General features: G+C 35.5%; 2 protein-coding genes across 3 annotated transcripts in view; one reads left to right on the forward strand and one right to left on the reverse strand.

Annotated features, from left to right (window-relative positions):
* LOC121739427 (protein dachsous) overlaps positions 1–4,505 on the forward strand; it is a 229,156-nt gene extending 224,651 nt beyond the window's left edge. The window contains exons 15-16 of the mRNA XM_042131902.1: positions 421–712; positions 1,315–4,505. Of these exons, the coding sequence (XP_041987836.1) occupies positions 421–712; positions 1,315–3,928 (2,906 nt within the window). The 3' untranslated portion in view covers positions 3,929–4,505. The remainder of the gene's footprint in view (positions 1–420; positions 713–1,314) is intronic.
* Positions 4,506–4,873: 368 nt separating this feature from the next.
* On the reverse strand, positions 4,874–26,559 carry LOC121738918 (excitatory amino acid transporter). Of its 2 annotated transcripts, XM_042131206.1 has the most exons (10): positions 26,447–26,559; positions 20,074–20,229; positions 18,187–18,523; positions 16,571–16,702; positions 9,778–9,986; positions 8,797–8,968; positions 8,148–8,342; positions 7,791–7,925; positions 6,997–7,102; positions 4,874–6,679 (listed from the first exon to the last, which is right to left on the reverse strand). In XM_042131206.1, exons 2-10 carry the CDS (start codon positions 20,210–20,212, stop codon positions 6,554–6,556), a joined length of 1,551 nt encoding a protein of 516 aa, XP_041987140.1. In that variant the 5' UTR covers positions 20,213–20,229; positions 26,447–26,559; the 3' UTR covers positions 4,874–6,553. The 2 variants fall into 2 exon arrangements, with proteins under 2 accessions (XP_041987140.1, XP_041987132.1); XM_042131198.1 differs by lacking the exon at positions 26,447–26,559 and having other exon boundaries at positions 20,074–20,521.

Genomic DNA, 26,559 nt, shown 5'->3' on the forward strand with positions numbered 1-26,559 from the left:
TAATTTATACATAATATAATCTACGAATAATAAAAACGTATAATAGATGATGCCCGCAACTGCGTTGCACCAAAAGTCATTTATCGCGCGGGAACCGTACATTTTTTCGGGTTAAAAGGTATCCTTTTCCCTTCCTGGGACTCAATGTATTTACATCACAAATCTCAGAAAAATCGGTCCAGTGGGTTGGGCGTGAAGTGGTAACAGACAGACATACAGACAGACAGACAGACAGACAGACAGACGAACGGACGAACGGACGGACAGACACACTTTCGCATTCATAATATTTATATGGATATGGTAGTATGGATTATAATAAATGTTTTGAGGTATAATATTATTATGCTAGTATGCCAAAGACTTGTGTGAAATAGAAAATTGTGACTTTCTTCTTACTTTTATTAATTTTCATTATAGAAGGCAATGGCATCCTTGAAGTTGGTGCAGTGAACGCTAAAGATAAGGACAGTGATGATAACGGAAAAATCACCTATCATTTCTTGCAAGACGCAGCTGGATATTTGATTGATGATGTCTCCGGAGTAGTGTACGTTAATTATAGTGCTTTACAAGGAAACCAAAGAGACACACATCTTGCAATAACTGCCACTGACCATGGTATGCCAAGTAAAAGTTCTGTTACATCAATGCGCATAAGCACTGGTGCGACGTCAGAAATACAACCATTTATGGGACAAAATTCATACAAGTAAGTATTATAAGATATTATTTATTATGATTTAAGTATTGTAGCATTTGAATCCTTATTAGGATTCAAATGCTACAATACTTAAATCAATCAATACAGTACAATCAATTACATAATTTATTGTATTCAGTATATTATGTAATTGATTGTACTGTAGGTTCTTGATAGAAATTGAATTAAACACAAATAATAATTTTATACAAATGAAACACAAATGACACTAATTGATGATGATTTTAATCAAAACCAGACGTAAACTTTGTGAAAAATTGATAAATGATAATTATGTTTGCAAATATAGTGAATATAGTGCAAATTAATTGTGTTTTATTAGGGTTCGTAACACATGTAAAAGCTTAAAAGCTTAATTTAAATTTTCTATTATTTGTTTGTTTAGATTTCACCACACATTAGAATATATTTTTTAAGTTCATTAAAGACAATTTCGGTTTAGAAGCTTCTAATACGATTATTATGTATCAACACATTTATACTATTAAAGCTATGTCCAATACAATAATTATAACCCGCTTTAGTTAATGGACTAAAGACTTTAGAAGTTATAATACATTTTACTCATAAAACATTTTTTTCAATTACAGAATAAGTGTCAACGAGGATGTAGAAGAAGGCTCAACGCTTCTTCAAATTGGCGGCGTTAACGACTTCTTGAAAACATACAATTTGAATTTCCAAATTATATCTGGAAATGATGGTGATATTTTTGATATAACACTAAATGGTGCCTTGATGTTATTGAAAAAATTGGACAGAGAAGCACAGGATACTTACATATTAGGATTAGCTGCAGTGGAAAAAGAAAAAATATTAACACACAATCGGAACAAAACTTCGGTTACAATATATATTACAGTGACGGATGCTAATGATAATGCTCCAATATTTTCGGTTGGCGATTTAGAATTGCCTTTGAGTGAAAATATAAATGTAGGACATGTTATCACTCATTTGACAGTAACGGATGCCGATCAAAGCGGTACACCTAATGCTGCGATTGTTTTTAACATCACATCTGGCGACGATGAAAATTTATTTTACATTAATCCATCGACGGGCGCTTTAACCGTTAATAAATCACTTGATTATGATATTGGTAACACAAAATATAAACTGGTAATTGTTGCTTGTGACCAAGGTGAACCTAGTCTATGCAACGCTATTTATATTGTAATAGATTTATTAGATGAAAATGACAATGAGCCAGTATTTCCTGTAAGTGAATATTTTGAAACCATCGGTGAAAATGAACGAACAGGAACTTCTATTTTCACAGCAAGAGCTACTGACCTTGACAAAGGTCAATATGGAAAATTAAATTATACAATTTTACCGCCTATCAACATAAACAGAAACGATGACTCGTGGAAGATGTTTCAAATAGATACAATAACAGGCCTTGTGAATAACAATGCTGTTTTCGATTACGAACAAAAGAATAAATATGAATTTTCCATAAAAGCTTCTGACATTGGTGGAAAAAGTTCTACAATTAGAGTTAAAATTGATATTGAAAGTAGAGACGAATTTTATCCTCAATTTACCCAAAAAACATACAATTTTGGCATTCCAAAGTCAGGTGTACTTCCTGCTGGCTATGTCATAGGACAAGTTACAGCTACAGATCGAGATAAAGGAATTGATGGTCGAATAGTGTATCAGCTATCTACGTCTCATTCTTACATCAAAATAAATAGAACAACTGGAATCATTATTTTAAAGAAAAAGGTCGATTCATTACAAAATTTATTCAGCACTGATAAATCTATAAGTTTAGTTGTGACGGCTAGTTCTGGCCGGCAAGGTTCACTTACTAATAAAACTGCTGTTGAAATACTGTTGGATCCTTTAGCTGTCATATCAGATCACACAAACCAATTGAGTAATGCTACAATAGCACAAAGCACAGGTTTATCTGATTGGGCTTTAGGATTGCTTATTGCCTTTATATTCATAATCATTATTTTTGCTGCTGCATTTTTATTTTTACACATGAAAAACAAACGTCATAAGAATGTAAACAAACCTAACTTAAGCTCTGAGGGTGTCACTAACAACTACGTTGATCCTAGTGGATTTGACACTATTCCAATTAGAAATACTGGAACTGGATCGGCTAATCAGTTTGCACCACCCAAATATGATGAAATCCCACCATATGTCGCTCATACAGCCAGCTCAAATTCAGGTGCCGCAACAACATCTGAACTCTCAGGGTCAGAACAGTCCGGATCTTCGGGTCGTGGATCCGCTGAAGATGGTGAAGATGGTGAGGATGAAGAAATCAGGATGATAAACGAAGGCCCCTTACAAAGAGAATCAGGAATTCATAGACAATCCAAGGGAGTTGACGATGATAATCTTTCTGATGTATCTGTCCACAATACTCAAGAGTACTTAGCACGCTTGGGAATAGTTGATACTGGTACTGGGGGTGGCGCATCAACCTCCTCCAGAAGATGTTCAGAAAATGTTGCAAATAAAGATAACATTTTACATCATGGCCCTATAGATTCTATGCACATGTTCGATGAAGACGGTACTCATGAGAACGATATAACTAATTTAATATACGCTAAACTTAATGAAGTAACTGGCAGTGAAAGAGCAAGTAGTGCGGACGAAACAAGTGCCACAGCCGATAGAGCAATGGCTTTAGGTGCTTTTCCCAGTGCTCCAGGAGAAAATACTGCTGTACCTACAGCTGGGCCCTCTATGACAGGAAGCTTGAGCTCTATAGTACACTCCGAGGAAGAACTAACAGGAAGCTATAACTGGGATTATCTGTTAGATTGGGGGCCGCAGTACCAACCTCTAGCACATGTATTTTCTGAAATAGCCCGGTTAAAAGACGATGCTGTATCGCTACAAAGCGGCAATAGTGGCGCATCCAGTATCAAGAGTAAAGGCACGTCTATTTCAGGAGGTAAAAGCGTGCCTCCGCCTTTGCTAACAACCGTAGCGCCCAGAAGTTGTCCGGTCCCATCATTATCGTGCAGGCAACCTCAACATTTGTTACCAAGATCGCCTATAAGTCATGATGTTCCTGGCGGGTTTTCCGCAGCTGCTATGTCGCCGTCATTTTCACCTTCATTATCTCCTTTAGCGACGAGATCGCCTTCTATGTCCCCGTTAGTAGGACCAGGGCTACCGCCTACTACAAATAGGAAACCTCCACACTCGACGATGAGGATATAAAAATGTAATATAAAAAATTGTGTACATATTGAAATAATGACGTTTTTGCCTGTTAGGTATTGTTTTAGTATATTTATTACCGATTTGATCGGTTTAGTTTCTTTGAATTTTTAATGTCATTTTGTGTATGTTACTCGACCTATGTCTTTATATGCACAAAGTGATTGTAAGCGCTTATTACCGATTTTACGGTAAATGTAAATATTGTCTTCATTCGGGTTATAACTTTAATCTGTAAATATAAATATGTATATTGTAGTGCCTTGTAAAAACAAATGAAGACTGCCATGTAATTATAAATGTAACTCAAAACAGCTTTAGTAAGCTATAAGGTAATCCTAAGTATTATAAATATACAATGTATCAATAATTATTATAAATCAAGGTGTCCAGTTTGTGTATTTAAATATTTTCCGTCCTTGTATTTAAAATAAATTTTCTTCAAGTCAATATTGTCTCATAGCATTCATGTAAACGTTTTAAATGTAGGTACTGTAAAAAATGGAGACAAAAATAATCTTGAATTGCGAGGTTGGGTTACGTTTACAAGCCATTTACCGGAGCCCCATGACCCTACCATATTCCCTTCCCTACCTTCCCCTATTCCCTTCCCTTCCCTTCTCTACCCTCCCCTATTCCCTTCCCTTTCCTTCCTTGCCCTCCCCTATTACCCTGTTCCCTCTTAAAAGGCCGGCAACGCACTTGCAGCTCTTCTGATGCTGCGAGTGTCCATGGGTGACGGAAGTTGCTTTCCATCAGGTGACCCGTTTGCTCGTTTGCCCCCTTTATTTCATTAAAAAAAAAATTGAAATAGACTCGAAACTCACAATTACTTCAAGAAAAAAGAGTGATATTAATTATTGTAAATATCCCTATGTTAAGTTCCAAATGACAGTTGAAGAGAAGAAAGATGTTTAAACAAAATAAATTTGTAAAATTTAATAATTGTTTAATTTTTAATATCCGTATCACTATTATTCGAATTACATAATAATTGATCATAATTATAAACGGGTGATTGCTTTATCTACATTAAATATGAATTAGATCTGACACCAATGACATTTCAGCGAGGAGAAGATGCGTTTTGATTGGAATACTTTAATTCTCTATAAAGATTAGTAAATATATAACTCAAATATCATTGCATGCACTGATTACCTACAATAATATTTAAACGATAAATTGCAAAATAATTTTGTCGCCAACAACATCTTTGACTTCCTCATACATATTTTTTAATTCCACGATGCTTAAAACCTTTTCTCTCAGCTAACTGAATAGTAGTGTCACGTTGTAGATTACTAAAATATAGTTACTACATACAGTTAATAGAATCAATAATTAACATTGGTGCCAAATCCATTTTACAATTTATAGTAGGCAATTGTTATTATCCTAATGATAAGTAATAAAGAGTATATCACAGCTCACACTACCGTTAACCATTAATAATATAATAATACTATCAGTAAGGCTTTAAATATGCACTTAAATTGATACCTCTAGTAAAGTATAGAGGATAAAATTCCTATATCAAAACTTGTTGTGACGGAGTCCAAAAATTGATGATCATTGATCACATACATATTATTAAGGTCTACAAACGCACAGTCTTTAAAATTTTCAAATTATTATCGTCATTTCAGTTTTTACAAAATGTACTCCGTAGTATTTTGGTAGGAAATTTTAAGAATTACAAGCATTATATGGGTATTTCTAAAATTATAAGAAAACAATTCTTTCAATTACTTACTGTGATTCATGTTAAAAATTTTTTGATATGGCATAAAATAGGCACGTGTTGCACCTTGGAAATAAGTGCTATTATTATTTAAATTTTGTATCTTTACCCTATAAATAAGATAAAAAAAATATAATGACTTATTATAAAAACTAATAATTAAAATGCTTAAAAATAATCTTTGAGGTAACACTTTAAACTACAGGAATGATGAGCTCTAATATTCATGATACAAAACGAATGTCTTTTTAATATGTGAGCGAAAATGAAGTGCTACTTAAAATGTTATATAGGCCTTCGTAACTAGTTCACAAAAAGGATGCCCCTTGAATGCCTTGCTAAGAGTGAGCGATATGATGAAAGCAAATCTGACTGCACCGCGCTTTATATATTCATGTAAATCGACGTAGCATTGTAGCGTACCTAACGTGACTTTATTGCGGGACACCAATAGTTAAATACTATGTGGGAGACTACACCTTCATAATGCGGCCAGATCTGCCTTCACCTTCAGTCTTAGCTTTAATTATCGACTCTACATTATAATATTTCCTAAAGTGTTTCAGAACTTCACCTTTCCAACTTTTAACAACGCGTTCCACTTAAAGATCACTGATGCTCTCAACTCTTTTATCAATAATAGCAACACTTTGTTATATCACCATTTTAAATGGTTTCCTAAATAGCACGATCTATTGACGAACTAACAACAATAACCACTAGAAAGGAACCAATGATTTTACAACACAGGCGCTTCTTGCACGACACGAAGATTGGTGCAAATTTTCCACTAGGTATTCAACTATAAGCATCTTCATAATATAGCCAAAACAGGTCGTGCAATTCAAGATAGCTAGTGTAATAGTTCATTGACCCTACAACTAAATATTGTTTAAATGCATATCGATAACAACGTCAGAGGCCACAGACTCCTTGGCGGGAGTCGTCGCCGCGATCTCTACTTCTGTGCTGGACGTCGGAAGAACACCGTTGGCGACCGTCGGCTCCTGAAATTATAACGGAGCAAACGATTATATATTGCATTGCTATTCAAAACTTATATCATAGAGTATACATGTCGATGTAATAATATTATACCAAATTCACCAAATAAAGCATAATTTAATGATTTATTAGTTGTGTTCAAATCATCGATGTAAGTTTATATTGGCATGTCCGATGGACTGTCATGATTCATCAATGAAGAAGTAATACTCAGTAAGGGTATGAATGTCTGACTTTCTACAACACAAAACAACTTAAGATCTTTTGATAGTTATGAATTATGATCTAACGACCTCGCAAAATGATCAAGAGCACTTACCATCGAGGCAGAGTCTGTTGCCATAAGTTCTTTCTTCGACATGTGTTCTACTACAGCAGCGGCGTAGCAGTCGCCGAGCATATTGTTTGTGGTGCGAATGCGGTCACTGCAATTTGTATTATTTAAGTCAGTTAAAAAAAAACTTTAAACTCCTCAAAATATATTATATTCTTTGAATGCTCTAACTTCCACCACAGATCGCTTATGAAAACGTGGGATCAATCTAAAACATAAAAAATTAAGGTGTAACCAGTTAAAGACCGACAAAGACGTTTGATTATTACTAGCATCTAACTATTTATCCGCAACATTTTCGATTATATTTTCATCATAAGCCGGGTTATTTCCGGAACCGGTGGGGGGCATCTTAGTTTCAACGTTCTTTCTACGACGTTCAAAAAGTGTATTCATAATACCTATTTTGAATAAAAAGATTTGTTATTTTTATTTATTTTATTTATGTGGGGCTTTATTCTCGTTTGATTTTAGGTGGGACATCCTGTGAGAACATTAATTGTGGTACTAAAATGCAGGGGTTCAATTCTATGTGTATTTTTAACGGTCTATTACTGTTTCCTGTATTATTTAAAGGGCTTTAGCACATACCTATCACAGTATCTCTTGTGTCACCAGGATCGACAGAGGTATATACTATATAGGTATATAACCACGAAAACCCTTTGACATGATCGCAGGAAGCCCGAGGGATATTATGCTAAAGCTGTCTAGGGGAACGGAACGAAATTAACGAAGAAAATAGGAGTAGGAAGTATTTCCGTTTTCTGTATACTCACACAAGCCAGTCGACGGCGAACAGTAGCGACACATCGTGCGCAGGCGCATCCACCGCCGCGAGCACTACCAGCAGCAGCACCATGGCCGCCGAGGGAACCGACGCAGACGACACCGATGCAGCAGTTGAAGTTAAGCTGAAAACAATAGCTAGGCTTGAACTAAAATTATACTAATTACTGGCAAAAAATGTGGTATAGACTGCCTTCAAAAAAATAAATTTCAAAATTAAACATTTTTAATTGATTAACATAGGTACTAGTGGTGTTTTTTAAACATGAAATTAATAATTATGTTAATTCAAGCCATGGTAAAAATACTATACCTTGCTTTTAAATTATGAAACATGCGAAACTTACAATATCGTAGCTAGCTGAGCGAAGCCCAAGCTAATGTTATTCATCTGACAGATGAAGATGCTGGCCACGGCGAGGAAGAGGGCGGTGCCGTCCATGTTTATATTGCAGCCGATGGGAAGAACAAATCTGGTGATGCGAGAATCGATCCGCAGAGGTCCCTCCATTGCTCGAAACGTGACTGGTAGAGCTGCAGCTCTGAAAAATTTGACAACACACTGAAAAAAAATTCTCCTGAATGCTTTATTTATTTAGGATATTTCTTGATAGTTACAAAAGTCGCTGCATAGCGGGGAAATTCGATCATTGACCTGCATCTTGTCTCTTTCACTTGTAAAAAAAATTTGTTAATATCGCTTTTCTACGCACACGTTTAATAAACAGGATATTTTGTTAATGGTCGAATTTCATTTTATTCGGCGAATGAACTTTAAATACCTAATTTTACTTATACTAACATAAAATTTAAAAATGCTTACGATAAAGCCTAAAAGGGTAAGAATTGTAAGATTATTTATTATCATTTATCAACAAAGGCAAGCTGCTACACAAATGTTGATAATCGCATTTTATTACTAAGCAAATTTTACAACATTTATAAACCAAAGTTCGGACTATCTAGATTTACTTACTAATATTATATGTTACATACGTTGAGGCCGTCGCCGAAGCCGTGAGCATGGCCTGGGAGAGGCCCCAATAAAACTTATACGGGTTCCGCTTTAGGAACACAAAGTATATTAGCTGCATTATGATCAGCTGGTACAGGAATACTCCCACCGCGACTGTCGCTATGAACCATGCCAGTTGGGATATCACGTGCCCTGAAAACAATAGTTTTCGTGCGAGAAGGCTAATAAAAACTATGCGAGCGTTTTATATAGTATCGCTCTCGGTTTGCTCAGTTGTATATTAAAGAGCGTGTCATTGCATAGCTAGGAGGGTTCTGTAGATATTTTACGTTATATTGGTACTAAGCCACCTAGTGTCAACTAACCTCAACTACTTTTTAAGTGATCTCTATTCAAAACAATAATAGTTCTAAATATTTTTTTAAGAATACTTATTGTCCTGAAAAATATTTACTATTTAGAAGACTTTATTATTAGCATAAAAAAAATAATTCTAACGACACTCTTTTTTTTATGAAATAAGGGCTCGTTTGCCCAAACGAGCAAACGGGTCACCTGATGGAAAGCAACATCCGTCACCCATGGACACTCGCAGCATCAGAAGAGCTGCAAGTGCATTGCCGGCCTTTTAAGAGGGAATAGGGTAATAGGGGAGGGTAGGGAAGGGTAGGGAATAGGAGAACGTACGGAAGGGAAAGGAATAGGGGAGGGCAGGGAAGGGAATAGGGTAGGGGATTGGGCCTCCGGTAAACTCACTCACTCGGCGAAACACAGCGCAAGCGCTGTTTCACGCCGGTTTTCTGTGAGAACGTGGTATTTCTCCGGTCGAGCCGGCCCATTCGTGCCGAAGCATGGCTCTCCCACTTATAAACTCTATCCGAACGACATACACTTGGTGGTACAACTTGTAAGCTGCTTTGGAATTCAATTTATTAAAAAAAGGAAACTACTTAAGAATTTATTGTATAAACTAAATTAAATTAAATAAATAGGTACCTTACCAACATTGTCCACGCCCAATATCTTGCCAGCGATGACGCTGCTGACTCCCACGGGGGTGAACCACATCACGCCCGTCACCATCTTCATGATCACCTCGAAGATCGCCTGAAAGAAGTCGATCACCACCTGACCCTTCGGCCCCAGAGTCCCCAAAAGACTGCCAAATATTAAACAGAAGAAAACGATGCCCAATGTGTTCGTTCCCGCTCTGAAAAAGTAACATTCACGTCTTAGGGGCCATCCATAAAGTATGACCAAAAGTAGGGGGGAGGGGATCGACGAATGGTGTAAAAGGGGTCTCAAGTATTGTACATCACATTTTAAATTTGATAAATTAAATAAGGAAACTCAAAATATAACCGAGGTGAAGTCACACTAGTCTTGTGTCTCACAAATGACCACCTGTGACAATGACAAGGGAGGATGACCATGATCATAAAAATCGTGAAAATCGTGTGACGTACTTTATGGACGGTCCCTTATTATAATTAGAAATTTACGATATTATTATTCAGTATATTGCACCATAGTAATATCTTTGTTTATATTCTCGTAAGCTAAAAAAATACTTACAAGCAAAAATTTACGGTCCATAATTAAAATTAATAATTATTTAATTGCAAGACGGGCACTGAGTTTTAAGATAAATTAATACCTTTTTTTTCTTATTCATGCACATTGAACCCATAATTTTCGTGCAATAACCTTTTGTTTTTTACTTGAACGATTGAATTGGACGCATGCATTAGCGTAAATACGGAACCCTATTACTAGACTTCATTGTCTGTCCGCTATCTGTCTGTATGTCTATCTTTCTCTAGAATGCATCTCAAGAACGGTAGAACTAGTGAGTTGAAATTTTCATCGATTATGTATTTCTGTTGCCGCTATAGCAATAAACACTAAAAACAAAATAAATTAATATTTCCGGGGGCTCTCATACAACGTGATTTTTTGCTACTTTTCCTTTTGATAATAATAGATGTCGCTACTGGTCGTCTACATCGCGATATAGCTTGCACGAACAGTTTCATATAGTTGTTAATGCACTCTAATCGACAAAAGATGTCACTGTTGGGCACCTACATTGCACTATCGATGACGCGAAGATGTTTGGTATAGCCGTTTAACTTTCAGAGCAACTTTTTTGTGTTTTCAAATAACCGTAAACCGATGTTGTTACTTGTTTGCATTAAAAATATGTTTTAAGACCTACTATACCTACTAATTATCCTAAAATTCCTAATCAATCTGTTTCAAGTTTAAGTAAACTTGAAATAGATTGGTAGTTAAGTAACTAATTATTATTATTATAATAATTAATGAAATATTCTTATTAATTAAATATTTGCAAAGAAATGCTAAGACTGCGACTATTTTTTGAACTTACGTACTTACGTACCCAAAGGGTAAAAACGGGACCCTATTACTAAGACTTCGTTGTCTTTCCGTCTATCCGTCTGTCCGTCTTCTGTCTGTCTGTCTATCTATCTGTCTCTAGTACAGCCTAGAGACAGACAGACAGACAGACCGACTCAAGAACGGTAATAGCTAGAGAGTTGAAATTTTCACAGATTATGTATATCTGTTGCCGCTGTAACAACAAATACTAAAAATAAAATAAAATTAATATTAAAGGGGGACTCCCTACGGTACAACAAACGTGATTTTTTTGGCCTTTTTTGCTCTATATCAATAATGGCAACAGGTAGGTACTTGATTTTTTCTCAAAGTCCTTAGTTATATGTCTACTTTAATATTTAATGATAATATTAAAATAAAATAAAAAAACTAAGGGGGGCTCCCATACAAAAAACACAAATTTTTGCCTAATTTTGCTCTATAATGGTACGGATATAGGTTAAGTTGGGTTTGATAACTTTTTTGTTGTTTTAGTACTAATATCATGTTACATACCAAATTTCAGCTTTCTAAGACTTCAGGAAGTACCCTAACAGTTTTGATGATCGGTGAGTCAGTGACCAAATTGTGGGTTTTTGGACACCTATAAAATCTAAAGTATAATAGCTACGATATTCAAACTTTGCGCATTTAATAACTATACCCATGTCACTATATCTTCAAAATTTCAACTATCTGACATTATTCAAACCAAAGTTACGAGGGTTCAAAAATACGACGAAACGTTTCGAGAAAAGGTAGGTAGTGCCCTTGCGCGCTTCGCTTGGCTCATCTTGGCGGGGGCACTCCCGTGCCCCCAGATATGAGCGTCCGTGGCCTAGTGGGTAAAATAACCTTTGGTTCGCACTCGTAGAGGATATAAAATATTTATATAGCGACTGCAAAAATGATTAAAATCGATAGCCTATGATCCTTCACGTGGTCAACTTCTTATCTGTGCCAAATAACATAAAAATTGCTTTAGTAGCTCGCGAGATAAGCCCTTTCAAATAATTTCCCCTGTTTTTTCCACATTCTCCGATTAGTCTTAGCGTGATAAAATATAGACTATAGCCTTCCTCGATAAATGGGCTATCTAACACTGAAATAATTATCAAAATCCGTTGCGTAGTAGATTAAAGTGAACAAAGGGACATGAGGGAAAAAAGCGACTTTGTTTTATAATATGTATACTTAGATATAGAAGGTATCATGGTTTGCAACTCTACAATCATCTCAAAATAGCAGGTATACAAAGAAAGTCGACGTCACGGCTCAGCTCATCCATTAACTGATTACAGCAAACATATTATTTCTTTTAGTTATAGTCGACCTTCTTCGCTCCCTCACTACCTAGCATCGATGCCTAAATGACATCATAGACATTTTTGACCTTAGTGAATACCCTGATTCTACTATTTAAATCCGATATTAATACAACTTCGATCTTGTACGGATAATATCGAACAGCAAAATGGTATTCACTTGGTAATAGTAAAAACTTTTACCGAACGATTTTTGACGTTGGTTTAACACATTGACAGGGCTTGGATAATATTATTTAGATATCTTTAATAGATTGAAAGATAATACGTTTTTGTCGGTTGGTAACTTTTACCTGCTTCTAAATTTAGGTAAATTGTAACCAAACGCCACTTCTACGCTAAGTATGCAGAAATACCTTTTTTAATAAACCAATTAAATTACTAAACAATAAAAAGGGCATTAAAATACATTAAAAATCCGTTGGATTACGGTTTTTTAAAGAAAAAATGAGTCTTTAAACGGCTCTCCTGTAAAAATAGCTATGTATCGCTTGGTAACTTTTGCCTTTCCACCGTCGATATCACTAATGCAGTAGTGCGTCTGTCCATTCTGTATGTCGCCTATTCACGCTCAAGTGGCTAAGTCGATTTCATTTTAAGTGGTAATTTAGAATGGATATTCATAAAATCCGGTTAATGAAGTGGTTTTTATCGCCAGCACAAAACGTATTTCTGCGCTTATTGACAAACGTCAAAATCAATAGCCAATCGACGACACTGATGAAAACATAAACTCCGGTTAAAAAACCTCAGAAACCAAAAATGAGTAAGATATAATATTATAAATGCATATTTATTATGCTAATAATTATTATTAAATAATCACTGTATAGATTAACTGAATTACTGAGACTTCGATGTCTGTCCGTCTGTCTTCAGGCTGTATCTCAAAAACTTCTGAAATTTTTACAGACCGCTATAGCGGTCTGTAAAAATTTCAGAAGTCTAGCTATAGCTAGACTTCTGAAATTTTTAAAGATTGTGTATTTCTGATGCCGCTATAACAGCAAATACTACAAAACAAAATAAATTAAATATTTAAGGGGATTATGGATAAAAAAAAATACGTTTGTTATATGGGAGCTGCGAATAATAAAAACTATATGGGAGCCATATAACAAACGTGATTTTTTTAAATCCATAATGTTACCATGGTAGACACTTGATTTTTCAATAACTATTAATTATTATCTGTCCTCGATTTGTCGAGCCGAGATGCGTGTCAACACGTCGTTGGTGTAACTTAAGTTAGTATCTATATGTATACTTTATCTATACTAATATTATAATTGGGAAGAGTTTGTTTGTTTGTTTGTTTTATTTTATTTATTTACTATTTATTGCACACATACATTTGTAACACGAAATATACACAGAAGAAAAACGACACAACAGGAACTGCTTATCTCTAACAGAAATTTCTTCCAGCAGTCCTACGGAGAGAAATGTGATGGGAAATATCAGATAGGACGTGCACAGAATAAATTTTAGAAATGTACATAGCATAGATTACTATTATAACACACAAATACTCAATAGAGCCAGTATATCGGCTAGGTGAAGCAGTGATCAACTTGCAGTCAATGTCACCACGCAAATATTGATTGTTTTTTTGAACGCGCTAATCTCAGGGACTACTGGTCCGATTTGAAATATTCTTTCAGTGTTAGATAGCCCATTTATCGAGGAAGGCTATAAGGCTATATTTTATCACGCTAATACTAATAGGAGCGAAGAAATAGAGTAAAGTGTGGAAAAAACGGGGGGAACTTTTTGAAAGGGCTTATTTGAACGCGCTAATCTCTAACTGATCCCAATTTGAAAAATTCTTTCAGTGTTATACTCGTATAGCCTTTCTCGATAGGTAGGCTATCTAACACTGAAAGAATTACACTGAAAAAGCTTATTTGAACGTACTGGAGCAATTTTTATGTTATTTGGCACACATGAAGAATAGACCACGTGAAAGGACATAGGTTTCTTTTTCTGCGAAAAAATGTACGATTTCCGTGACTTTCCTAAATTACGCAGGCGAAGCCGCGCGGACCATCTAGTTTACAATAAAAACCTTAATCATATACATTTATGTATTCTATAAACATTATTATAGCACGGCTATAATAATTATAAGCGAGGTAGTAAAGTCACAAACCACAATGCCAGGAAAAATCTGTAAGAGAGAAGATATCAAATCCGGCAGTTGTAAGCAGTTGTAAGTAATTATGTTTGTTTTTCTTTATTAAAATTATTTTCATTAATAAAATGATTTTAAAAAACTAAATTTTAAATCCTCTATAATTTAAATAATTTTGTACTTACTGTCATTTTTTACATAATAGAAGCTACATAAAATTAATAGTTATTTGTAAGTACGTAATATATATATATGTAGCGAGTAGATGTAGCGAGTAGGCAACACAGTCGGGTGACGGTTGCTAGGCGACGGACTGTGAGGGATCGGAACTCGGTTCTTGGCGATATTGTATGTTTTGTAACCATTTCTAATTTACACTTTGTGGATTCTGTGGTAATAAACGATTGCACTGCATTACATATATATATATATATATATATATATATATATATATATATATATATATATTTGTACTTGTGCCGAGCCACTATAATAATTATAAAATAAAGAAAACTATTGATAAATTCACTTAATGTTGATTTAAATTACAAAATAAGTTGAAGGCTTGGCTTGAATGTGATCTGAAAACTTTTTACGATATATATATAGCATGGCTATGTAATATTTTGCTTGGCTCCTTTTTACATTTAATGTTTTGGTGGGATTGTGTTTTTAGTATTTGTTGTGTACATAATCTGTGAAAATTTCAGATGTCTAGCTATAGCCGTTCTTGAGTTACAGCCTAGAGACAGACGGACAGACGGACAGTCATCGAAGTCTCAGTAATAGGGTCCCGTTTTTACCCTTTGGGTACGGAACCCTAAAAAGGCATGACTCTCTATAATACAACACATAATATTTTGCAGTAAAATGTATTATTTTGTAGCTAAAATAACAAACTTAAATGCATACCAAAGTAATAAAACAACGAGCAACAAACAGAAGACAAAACGTATTAATTCCGAGTTTATCTATTCACTAGCGCTTTGCCGAGTTTATCTATTCACTAGGCTATTTTTTGCGGAAAAATGTACGTTTTCCGTCAAAATTACGCGGGCGAAGCCGTGCGGAACATCTAGTACTTAATCTATCTGGGGTGCTGACAGCACCCCACGCGAGTGATGGCGGGTTAGTACGTGAGAGAAAAACTTTGTAACCCTTTTTACGAAAAATGGGGAAACGTAGGTGCATTAAATTTCGCACATTTATAGTTTATATGGTGAAGGAGTGCATCGAGCTAATATTATTTTAAAATTATGCTTTTATCTATATATAAAACTCAAAGGTGACTGACTGATTGACATAGTGATCTATCAACGCACAGCCCAAACCACTGGACGGATCGGGCTGAAATTTGGCATGCAGGTAGATGTTATGACGTAGGCATCCGCTAAGAAAGGATTTTGATAAATTCCAACCCCAAGGGGTTCAAATAGTGGATGAAACTTTGTATATAATAATACTTCTTAACGCGAGCGAAGCCGCTTGCAAAAGCTCGTCATAATATATATTTTTAAAAAATAAAACGTTACACACACTACGACACTACTACTAGGAAAAATGACAGATTTTTGAGTGACCACAGTATAGCAATATGACATATTCCTAATATTGCTATACTGTGCCTATACATACTAATTACCTATACTCTTTTATTTATGGTTGAAGTCTGCTGACAACAAGTTGACCAATTGAAAATGTTTTTTTTTTAATTTAATTTAAGATACTATTAGACAATGCTTAAACGGCCAGTCTGAGATCAGCTAGTCCCAGAGACAAGAATTGAAAAAAACTATGATGAAGTCAATATTTTTTACAAAATATAGGTAGTAGTCCTAAATATGTCGTTGCTAGTAAGGTCGAATTTCGACCTTTAGGCGATCTCTAGTAATAATAATTATTCTGCAAGCCACCTGTGGTCATGTAACGTACCTGTAACTTATCTCTCGAACTAGAACAGTATTATTTTCCGTCGCATTCTTGGCAAATAAACCCTTGGGTTCAGAATACACGGTGTGCGCTTGTTGGAATGCTGCCTGCACGATGTTGTCTGGGAAGATGTTTCTGAAATCATCAGAGCATTGGGTAAAAATTATGGGCTGATTTAATCGTCAAATAAGTTAATAGTGTGTTTAAGTTAAAATATTAAATTAAAGGTTAAAGTAGACGATTAATAAAGTCCTAAGTTATTAAGGGGCTGTTTCACCACTTCCTGATAAGTAGGCTACCCACCACTGAACTTGACAGATAGAGTATGGAAAATCTGTCAAATTAGTTGTGGATAGCATATCCGGCACTTTATCAGGAAGTGGTGAAACAGGCCGTAAATGACTCATTTGACAAAAGTTTATATTGTAATCACTACCACTTTTGATTGGCTAAAGATACGTTATCAAATCAATCAATATAGAATAGAAAACTCCCGTCTAGAATACCTTAAAAACTTAGGAATATTAACATTTTAAATATTATGTACCAAGTAAATATACGTGGGAGAGCCATGCTCCGGCACGAATGGGCCGGCTCGACCGGAGAAATACCACATTCTCACAGAAAACCGGCGTGAAACAGCTCTTGCGCTGTGTTTCGCCGAGTGAGTGAGTTTACCGGAGGCCCAATCCCCTACCCTATTCCCTTCCCTGCCCTCCCCTATTCCTTTCCCTTCCCTACGTTCCCCTATTCCCTACCCTTCCCTACCCTCCCCTATTACCCTATTCCCTCTTAAAAGGCCGGCAACGCACCTGCAGCTCTTCTGATGCTGCGAGTGTCCATGGGCGACGGAAGTTGATTTCCATCAGGTGACCCGTTTGCTCGTTTGCCCCCTTATTTCATAAAAAAAATACAAAATAAAAAAATACGTTGAACTGTGTTAATGCCCTTAAGATTACCCATAAAAGATTTGAATATATTACTTTTCAAAAAAGAAATAAAAATGTAATAACGAGAAAAATTAAACTTTTTAATAATCGCGACGTGAAAAAAAATGTTATTCATATTTTATTTACCAAAACATATAAATTTACAAAACGTGAAGAATTTTGAGGCAAAATCATACGGACGGTTACCTGCACCACCGGTTGTTCAGATTAACGTAAGAATTTTGATTATTTTTTATTATTGGCGTTTAAAAGTGAGTGAGAATTGCTTTGGGACGAACGGGTTAGCTCTGCGGGATATAAGCACTACGAAATAATGCTTAAGTACATTGTGCTATGGAGATATTTGGATATCTATTACTTGATATTTCTAATTTCATACTTTTATTTGATTAAAAGTCTCGTATGTAGCCCACTGCAATAACGATTCTCTTATCAGATTTCAAATTCAAACAATTCAAAATTGTTTTATTTCTGAATAAAATAAATGTTTTCAAAAAGTCTACATGGTGCCTTTTACCGCTTTCGCATTCACATTAGAAATATAATAATATTATTTTTATTATTTCATAGCCAAATGTTACATTCCCGGTCTTATTTGGCGTTATGACATTTTTATATACTAATCGTTTTGAATTAAAAGCGTAAAAAGCAACGAAAGATTTCACTTACCGGCCTATATCGAGGATGTTATCCAATATGCTATGATCGCTTCTGTTTTCGAGGACCCCCTCGAAGTCTTCTCTGAGTTCTGGCTGGCCTGGGTGTATCAGCATCGCCAGAACGACTCCAAGGAATGCGTTGAACATTGAAGTGAGAATGAAATAGAGCAACGTCCGTACCGCAATTTTACCACTCATCTTAGCGTTCAAACTTGCGGAACCAGCGATTAAACTGGCTATTATCAGGGGCAGAATCATCAGCTTCAAAACCCTCATGAACAGTTCTCCAGGATAGGATATCACAATAAGAGCATCAGGTCCGAGGTTGTAGGGGCGAAGTCCAAAACCTGTCAGAAAAAATTAGGCTCATATTTAAAAACATAATATTTTGAAGTCATATTATTTAAAACACATAAGAAGATAGTTATAGAACTTATAGTTACTTACTACATTAATTTGTTATTCTATCCATATATTATATTTATTTTATATACTTATTTTATATTAATTAATTAGAAATAATTTCATTCGTATTTATATAATTATATGTATAATATTATGTTTATTTTATTTTATATATTATGAATAAATATATAATATACTAGCTGTCCCGGCAAATGTGTCTTTGCCATATAAAGTATTTCGCCCATATTATTTTATTGAAGTGACTAAATAAGTATGTCACCATGGCAACGTCCATCGCTATCCCGTCGCACAAACAATGGTCGCCGTCAGTCTCGAGTTGTAATAATTTACTATTATTTATTCAACCAATGCACTTACCAATATAAAAAGTACCCAGTAGCCGATTCTCAGACTCACTGAACATGCATATAAAATTTGGTTAAAATCAGTAAAGCCGTTTCGGAGGAGTACGCGGCCTAACATTGTGACACGAGAATTTTATATATAAGATAATATATTATACGTTTTTTGCACGTTGTTGTACAAAGGCTTATAATGGCGACGTCCATCGCTATCCCGTCGCACAAACAATGGTCGCCGTCAGTCTCGAGTTGTAATAATTTACTATTATTTATTCAACCAATGCACTTACCAATATAAAAAGTACCCAGTAGCCGATTCTCAGACCCACTGAACATGCATATAAAATTTGGTTAAAATCAGTAAAGCCGTTTCGGAGGAGTACGCGGCCTAACATTGTGACACGAGAATTTTATATATAAGATAATATATTATACGTTTTTTGCACGTTGTTGTACAAAGGCTTATAATGCCTTGTGGCATTTTCGTCCAGCCAAACCAATAGGGTTATATTTGCATCTACCTCACCTCACAATCAACACCCTAAGGTTTGGCTGGTAGAAAATGGGCCTTAAGCCTTTGTACATTAACTTGAAAAAAGTTTTAAATAAATAAAAAATTAAAGTGTCGTGCGTCATGCTCATAAATGTAGATATTATAATATTATATTCTTTTAATATATTTTTTTATTTTTAACGTCCATTCAAATATTATTGTCTTGTGTAAATTATTTAAATAAATATGAATAATTACTATGGTTCCAATTTTTTTATTAGATACTATTAATTGAAATGGATCTTAGTTAATTTAAAATATTAAAATGCAAAATCTTTAAGAAATAAAAAATATAGACTACTTAAGAACATTGACTTCTATTTTCCTGTTTTACGTCAGCCTACTGAACAGTAAATGTGAAATATATATTTAAATATACAGTACTCTGTAGTCTGTACTATTCATATTATTTCACAATTGAAACAACATAGATACCCTTGATCACTTTAATTATCTTATATTATTATAATTAGGGTACCGTAGTCAACAATGAAGAATGCTTTAAAACTAAATATACTGCTTTAAAGCAGAAGATAAAGCCTAATAATGGGTTACATACAGAAATAAATCGACTTACCTAAAGCGATGCCGGTAATGACAGCACCCAGAGTGATCACCAGCAGTTTATTCTCGATCAACCACTTCATGGCACCAGTGGGATCGACGGGTGCCGACCGATCCTCCGTGGTCTTCGGACCCCTGTCACCCGGGCCCATCTTCACAAATAAATATTCTGAAAAAGATTTGCCTTTCTCCATTACAGGTGAAGTCGGCCCAGGGCCCAGCTCTCTGGACCGATGCGACTGATAAACAATCCGCTCTCAATATTTCATTATCTCTCAATGGGAAAAGACGCGTATCGTAGGAAAGTCTGCGAAAGCTTGCGCGTCCGTGTTGAACTCCGGTTAGAATGAATTTCGTTCGGGCTCGTCCTAACTTAAATAATTGTCGGTTAATACGAGCGTGACCCTCCAATCAACGTTCATACTGGTCGCTCCGCGGCCCGGCAATCAAACCTACTTGTGACATTCGATATACACAGGGAAGCCATGTGCTGACATGCGCGCGCATACCCCGTCTGCATTCCTAAATTGATAAATCTAATTTCTAAGAATAGTCTTACGAGTTACATATTAGTACTGATTTGGCTGAGTATTTTCTACCTATGTTGTATTAATTCATTTCCTGAAGTAGTAATTTGAATATTTGTCGTAATATTCGATTGTGTCATGCGCACTGCGAACCACTTTGTTTGCGGTGTATGAATGATACTGGGTCATTAAATGAATGCAATCATGACATGATCATCGATTAATAACTTAACAAAACAAAGAATTTAGGGCGTGTATGTGTCCCTTTTAGAGAATTCAGTATGAAAGTAGCATTTTTTTCAATTGTATGGCCGCAAGCACTCCAGACTTCAGAGTCATGGATTTACCCGTACAAAAGTTAAAAAAGTTACTTTTTCAGCACAGCTACTTTCACAGTAAACTCTATACAGAGGACTCATATACACCCTAAAGTATATTATCACTTTGTTTTGTTACCCCTAATAGTTGTAGTTTGTGTAGGTCGTCATATAATACTAATAATATTATTGTTATTATCAGGGAGACATAATACTAATATTATTGTTAATAATAGATTAGAGAGAAATAAAATAAAATATTTTTGCTAGCTCGCTTTTCGCAAAAACATGTATGATTATACGAATATTTTGGCGCTTCTAGCACAAACAGTGAACAATACGACCAAAATTCATAAAGTTAATATACCTAGCGGAATAGAACTACAATCTTGAGCTGTCTAACGAAACCGAAATTGGTATACATCTGTGTGAAAAATATGAGTTACGTATACACTTACACAAGCATGATTGAACATGAAGTCTATGAGATTTTTGTCAACGTGCGGTACGTGCCGACTGGACGTCAAAATAAAAAGAGTGCTGCTGTCATGTATCACAGGTCTCTTTTTACCACGAAGTGTCATCTCGCTTGCTCAGGGCTTTGTTTCTCTATTTCGCTAGGTATATTAACTTTATGCCAAAATCAGACATTTTGCATAGGTACGTCATAGTGACAGAAATGTTGTCAAACGTCGAAAACATTTTTGTATATGCTGGTGCTGCCTCTAGCGTGAAAACATTGCAGTAATTTATCCTATTGTGTGTCTTCACCACAGATATGTATCCAGATAGATACCGCATGTCGCTCCATTTGTATGAAAACGAGCGTGCCACTTTTTTATAACTACTGTGACGTACGGATAAGAAAAATGCCCATTATCTAGGCCAACGTTTCTATTTGAATTTCTACAGCTCAATACGGCACTTTTAGACATTTAGGCATTTTTAAAATTCCGATTGACGATTCTGATAGCAGACTAAAAGTACAGACTTTCGATAGACGAGCATTGCTCGTCGTTTGTGAGCGCGATATGGCACGCGAAGTACATACACATGCGGTATCTATCATGATCTATGTCTGTGGTCTTCTTGACTCTTGACTCTTGTGTTGTAAATAAGGTTCAGTTTTGAATGGATCATTTGAGATTGTATCCCAACGCGTCCGGCGTCACGTTGCAATGTAAACTGACCCTTAGGCTGGCACCTGGCCGCATACACACGTTTTCTGTATTTTCAATTTCCTAATGAGTAATGATTAATTACAATTTGGAATTCCGTGAGACTAGCGCAAACGTTCCATTTTTCCACGTGCGAATGCACCGAACACTACTAATATATATTCTGTGACCGAACGTACCTATAGGTTGGTACTACTAATATATATTTCTGTGCTATAGGTACGTGCGGAATTCGTTCCGTACGGAGAAAAACGAACGTGTGCGGCAGTTTTTTTTTTTTTACTGATTCCATGCATTTGGATTTCTGAATGCAGAAAACTAATTCGGAAATCGAATGCGGAAAACGTGTAAATGCGGACGGCCTTATCGGGCACTTTTGTCCGACGATCTCTGAACAATGGAATATTTTTTCTATTTGTGTGTTCTATAAATTGCTGAAGTCGATCACATGTGCTCGGTTCGTTATGATTTGTCACGTGTACGGTAGGATCAGTTATTATTAATCTTCCCGTTCATACTCGCCAAGAATAGAATAACAAGCCATCTGAAGCATTTTCTTCGTGACTAGTGACTTTAGACGTGGGAGAGCCATGCTTCGGCACGAATGGACCGGCTCGACCGGAGAAATACCACGTTCTCACATAAAACCGGCGTGAAACAGCGCTTGCGCTGTGTTTCATCGAGTGAGTGAGTTTACCGGAGGCCCAATCCCCTACCCTATTCCCTTCCCTACCCTCCCCTATTCCCTTCCCTTCCCTTCCCATTCCTACCCTCCCCTATTACCCTATTCCATCTTAAAAGGCCCGCAACGCACCTGCAGCTCTTCTGATACTGCGAGTGTCCATGGGCGACGGAAGCTTCTTTTCATCAGGTGCCCCGTTTGCTCGTTTGTCCCCTTATTTCATAAAAAAAGTATTTAGCATACAAATGCAGTTTCTTTATGACGTACTATTAAAGACTTCTTAATTCAAACTTCAGAGGTTATGGAGTACGGACTTAACAATAATTATAATTACTATTTTGTAATCGATTACTCCGAAAAGCGCGTTTACACTAAGTTGCCTTAAAATATTTTACCACAAAGTAACCGCGTCAACAGCAGACGTGGTTGAACTATTTGTCAACACTTTTTGTTACAAAAATTACATCAAAATAACTAAGTATAATCTATAACGGTACAACAAATTCGTAACAACGCGAAGGCTACCAACTCAATAATGAAATTAACGACTTTACTTACTCTATTTCTGCTCTATTACATCAGCTTTATATAATAGCTTATATGTACTTTACAGGTATAACTCCTTATTAGAAAAGGCTTAGTCTATTTTTAAAAGATATGAAGTTTATAACACATGCATGATCTTGACCGAAGCCCTACGATGAGTGTTCAGGTTCCTAGTACTCGTATTGTATAACTAAAGTGGCTTACCCATTATGAAATTAAGTTTTATATAAAGACGTAGTGTATGACGTACATTATGATCCTAGTAGTCTAAGTAATCTTTTATATTGCTATCACTTTATAATATGAACACGAACCTCTTGAATTAAAACTTACGTTACCAATTATTAACTTAACATAATTATAAATTCATCTATATCGAAGACCATCACTCATAAGAAATTTTAAAAACCCCCGCCAAACAACTTTAAAAAGTAATGAAATAATATTTACTGACTTAAAGTATAAATAATTCCTAAGTGTAAAAGTGATATTTTAGTCCATAATTATTGTTGTCACGGTGTGTCGGGGGACCGCCAACAGCGACTTTTGCAATTTGTATCGCAAAGTCACTGATTGTCTCGATTCGGTTCGCTGTGAACCGAATATTACCCTTAAACCATAATTAAACTTACGTGAAATCAAACATCTACATTAGCGTTTTCAAACAAAAAAACTAGATCAAAATTGGTCCACCCGTTTGGATGCTACGACGCCACAGACATACACCCACACACAGACAGACAGACAGGCAGACGGACAGACAGACAGACACGTCAAACTTATAACACCCCTCTTTTATGTCGGGGGTTAAAAAAAACTTAAACAAGACTGGCACATTATGCCAGTCTTTCATTAATTTTTATGACTAGATTTTACTCTGGCATTATTAATGCATTAAATATTTCATTGGATGCTGTGTAGACTATCATAATATATTAGAAAACTGTCAATAGAATGTCTATAGACACGTTCTTCGTTTTGTACCGGACATCTAAAAATATATTACTAGCGCGCCTGTCACTCAAAATCATTATGATTATAAGGTTGAAGGTTATCATATTAGACTCTTCACCCGAGTTTTTTTTTTCAAATGAATCCCAAATTTTTATTGTATTCCTTGAGTGCTCTACATACATTTTTACATATTAAAAAATTTAACTGAAAGTACAAAACATAGTAACAAGCTATATGTACGGAATAAGCTCACTAAAGTAATAGTACCTAATAACCTTAACAGTTAACACCTATAATATTAATTACTAGATGACGCCCGCAACTCCGTTGCACCATTCGTTTATCGCGTGGGAACCGTACATTTTTTCGGGATAAACAGTATCCTATGTCCTTTACCGGGACTCAAAGTATCACCGTTCCAAATTTCGGCAAAATCGGCATAGCGGTTTGGGCGCGAAGGGTAACAAACAAACGGACTTTCGAATTTATAACATTAGTATGATTTAAAAGATTATTATGAAATAGTGATACTGAGCCTAGAGAAAAATCAAAACTATTATAGGTTTATGGCAAAAAATGGAAAAAAAGAAATTGACGCTACCAATACTGGGAATTGACGCTACCAATACTGGGAAAATTGGAGCAAAACGTTTGATACTTTTTTAGGGTTACATTCCCAAAGAGTAAAAGCGGGACCCTATTACTAAGACTTCGATGTATGTCTGTCCGTCTGTCTGTCTCCAGGCTGTATCTCAAGAACAGCTATAGCTAGACTTCTGAAATTTTCACAGATTATATATTTCTGGTGCCACTATAACAACAAATACTAAAAACAAAATAAAATTAATATTTATGGGGGGCTCCCATATAACAAACATGATTTTTTTGGCCTTTTTGGCTCGTAATCCATAATGGCAACATGTAGACACTTGAAATTTTCTCGAAATCCTCAATTATAAATGTGTAAGGGTTGATTCAGACCGCAACGCGACGCGTAGATTCATTTCTAAATTAGTATGGATTTGACAGATTCGCAAGACGTCGCACGCAATTGAAATCTGTCAAAGCCATACAAATTTAGAAATGCATCTACGCGTCGCGTTGCGGTCTGAATCAACCCTTAGGGGGCTCCCATACAAAAAACACAATTTTTTCCCTACATTCGCTCTTTAACGGTACGGAACCCTTCGTGCACGAGTCTGACTCGCACTTGGCCGATTTTTATTACAGTTGCTTACTACAAAATTTTCTGTCACTTTATGAAAATTAATAAACATTAAAATATAATGACATACTTAGGTACTACAGAGCGACAATTTTAACTGAACATTAACATCTACACTACTATTATAAAGAGGAAAGATTTGATTGCTTGTTTGAATAGGCTCCGAAACTACTGGACCGATTTGAAAGATTCTTTTACCATTGGAATCCTACATTAATTTTGCTGAACATAGGCTAAATTTTATTTTGGAAAAAAATAGGGTTCCGTAAGATATTTGGGATTTTCAGACGCAAGGAGTAAAAAATCAACGAGAAATGTTACTTTTTTCGTGTACGCTGCCTAAACTATAAAAGATAGAACCATAAAATGTTCTAAGTAATTGTAGATCTTTTAAATATCTACAAAAAAGTCCGCGACACACTATACCTATCTATGTTGAGTGAGGCACAATAACCATTGTTTGATTAAAAAATCTTGAAATGTTTTTGGTCTACATTTAAATGCCTTTATTTTACTCATGGCATTAATTCTTATCAAAATAAATTATTTCAGTACTAAGTACAGTTAATGTAGATAATATTTGGTCTGTGAATAATTAAAATTGGAGGTTTGGTTTTAATGTTATGGCGAAATTAAAATATTACGATTTCTGCTGCACGTTGCGAATTGCTCGCCCGGAGAGTCCACGTAAATATTAATTATTATTACCTCGATCATGGGAAACGCAGACACAATAGATTTATAATATAATAGTTATGCGACAGAAGGGTGCCGCTTCATTGATGGGATAATATTATAGTGCTTCATTAATTCATTACGTTTAGTGTAAACCATTTTTATGTTCTGCTTAACATAAAGATTGACTAAGAAATAAAGATTGAAAAAAAATATATTTAAAAATCAATGTCCACTCGTGCGAAGCCGGGGCGGGCCGCTAGTAAATAATAAGATGCTTACCTTTTAATTGTTTAATTTTGATGGCTTTATTTTTCTTCTTATACTAAAACAAGAGATTATTTTTTGTTTTCTTGCGCACAACTTCTTATTTTTTCCGGGAAAAAAGATTTTTT

Source organism: Aricia agestis, chromosome 2 (assembly GCF_905147365.1).
Source record: "Aricia agestis chromosome 2, ilAriAges1.1, whole genome shotgun sequence".
In the NCBI taxonomy this organism is placed as follows: Eukaryota; Metazoa; Arthropoda; class Insecta; order Lepidoptera; family Lycaenidae; genus Aricia; species Aricia agestis.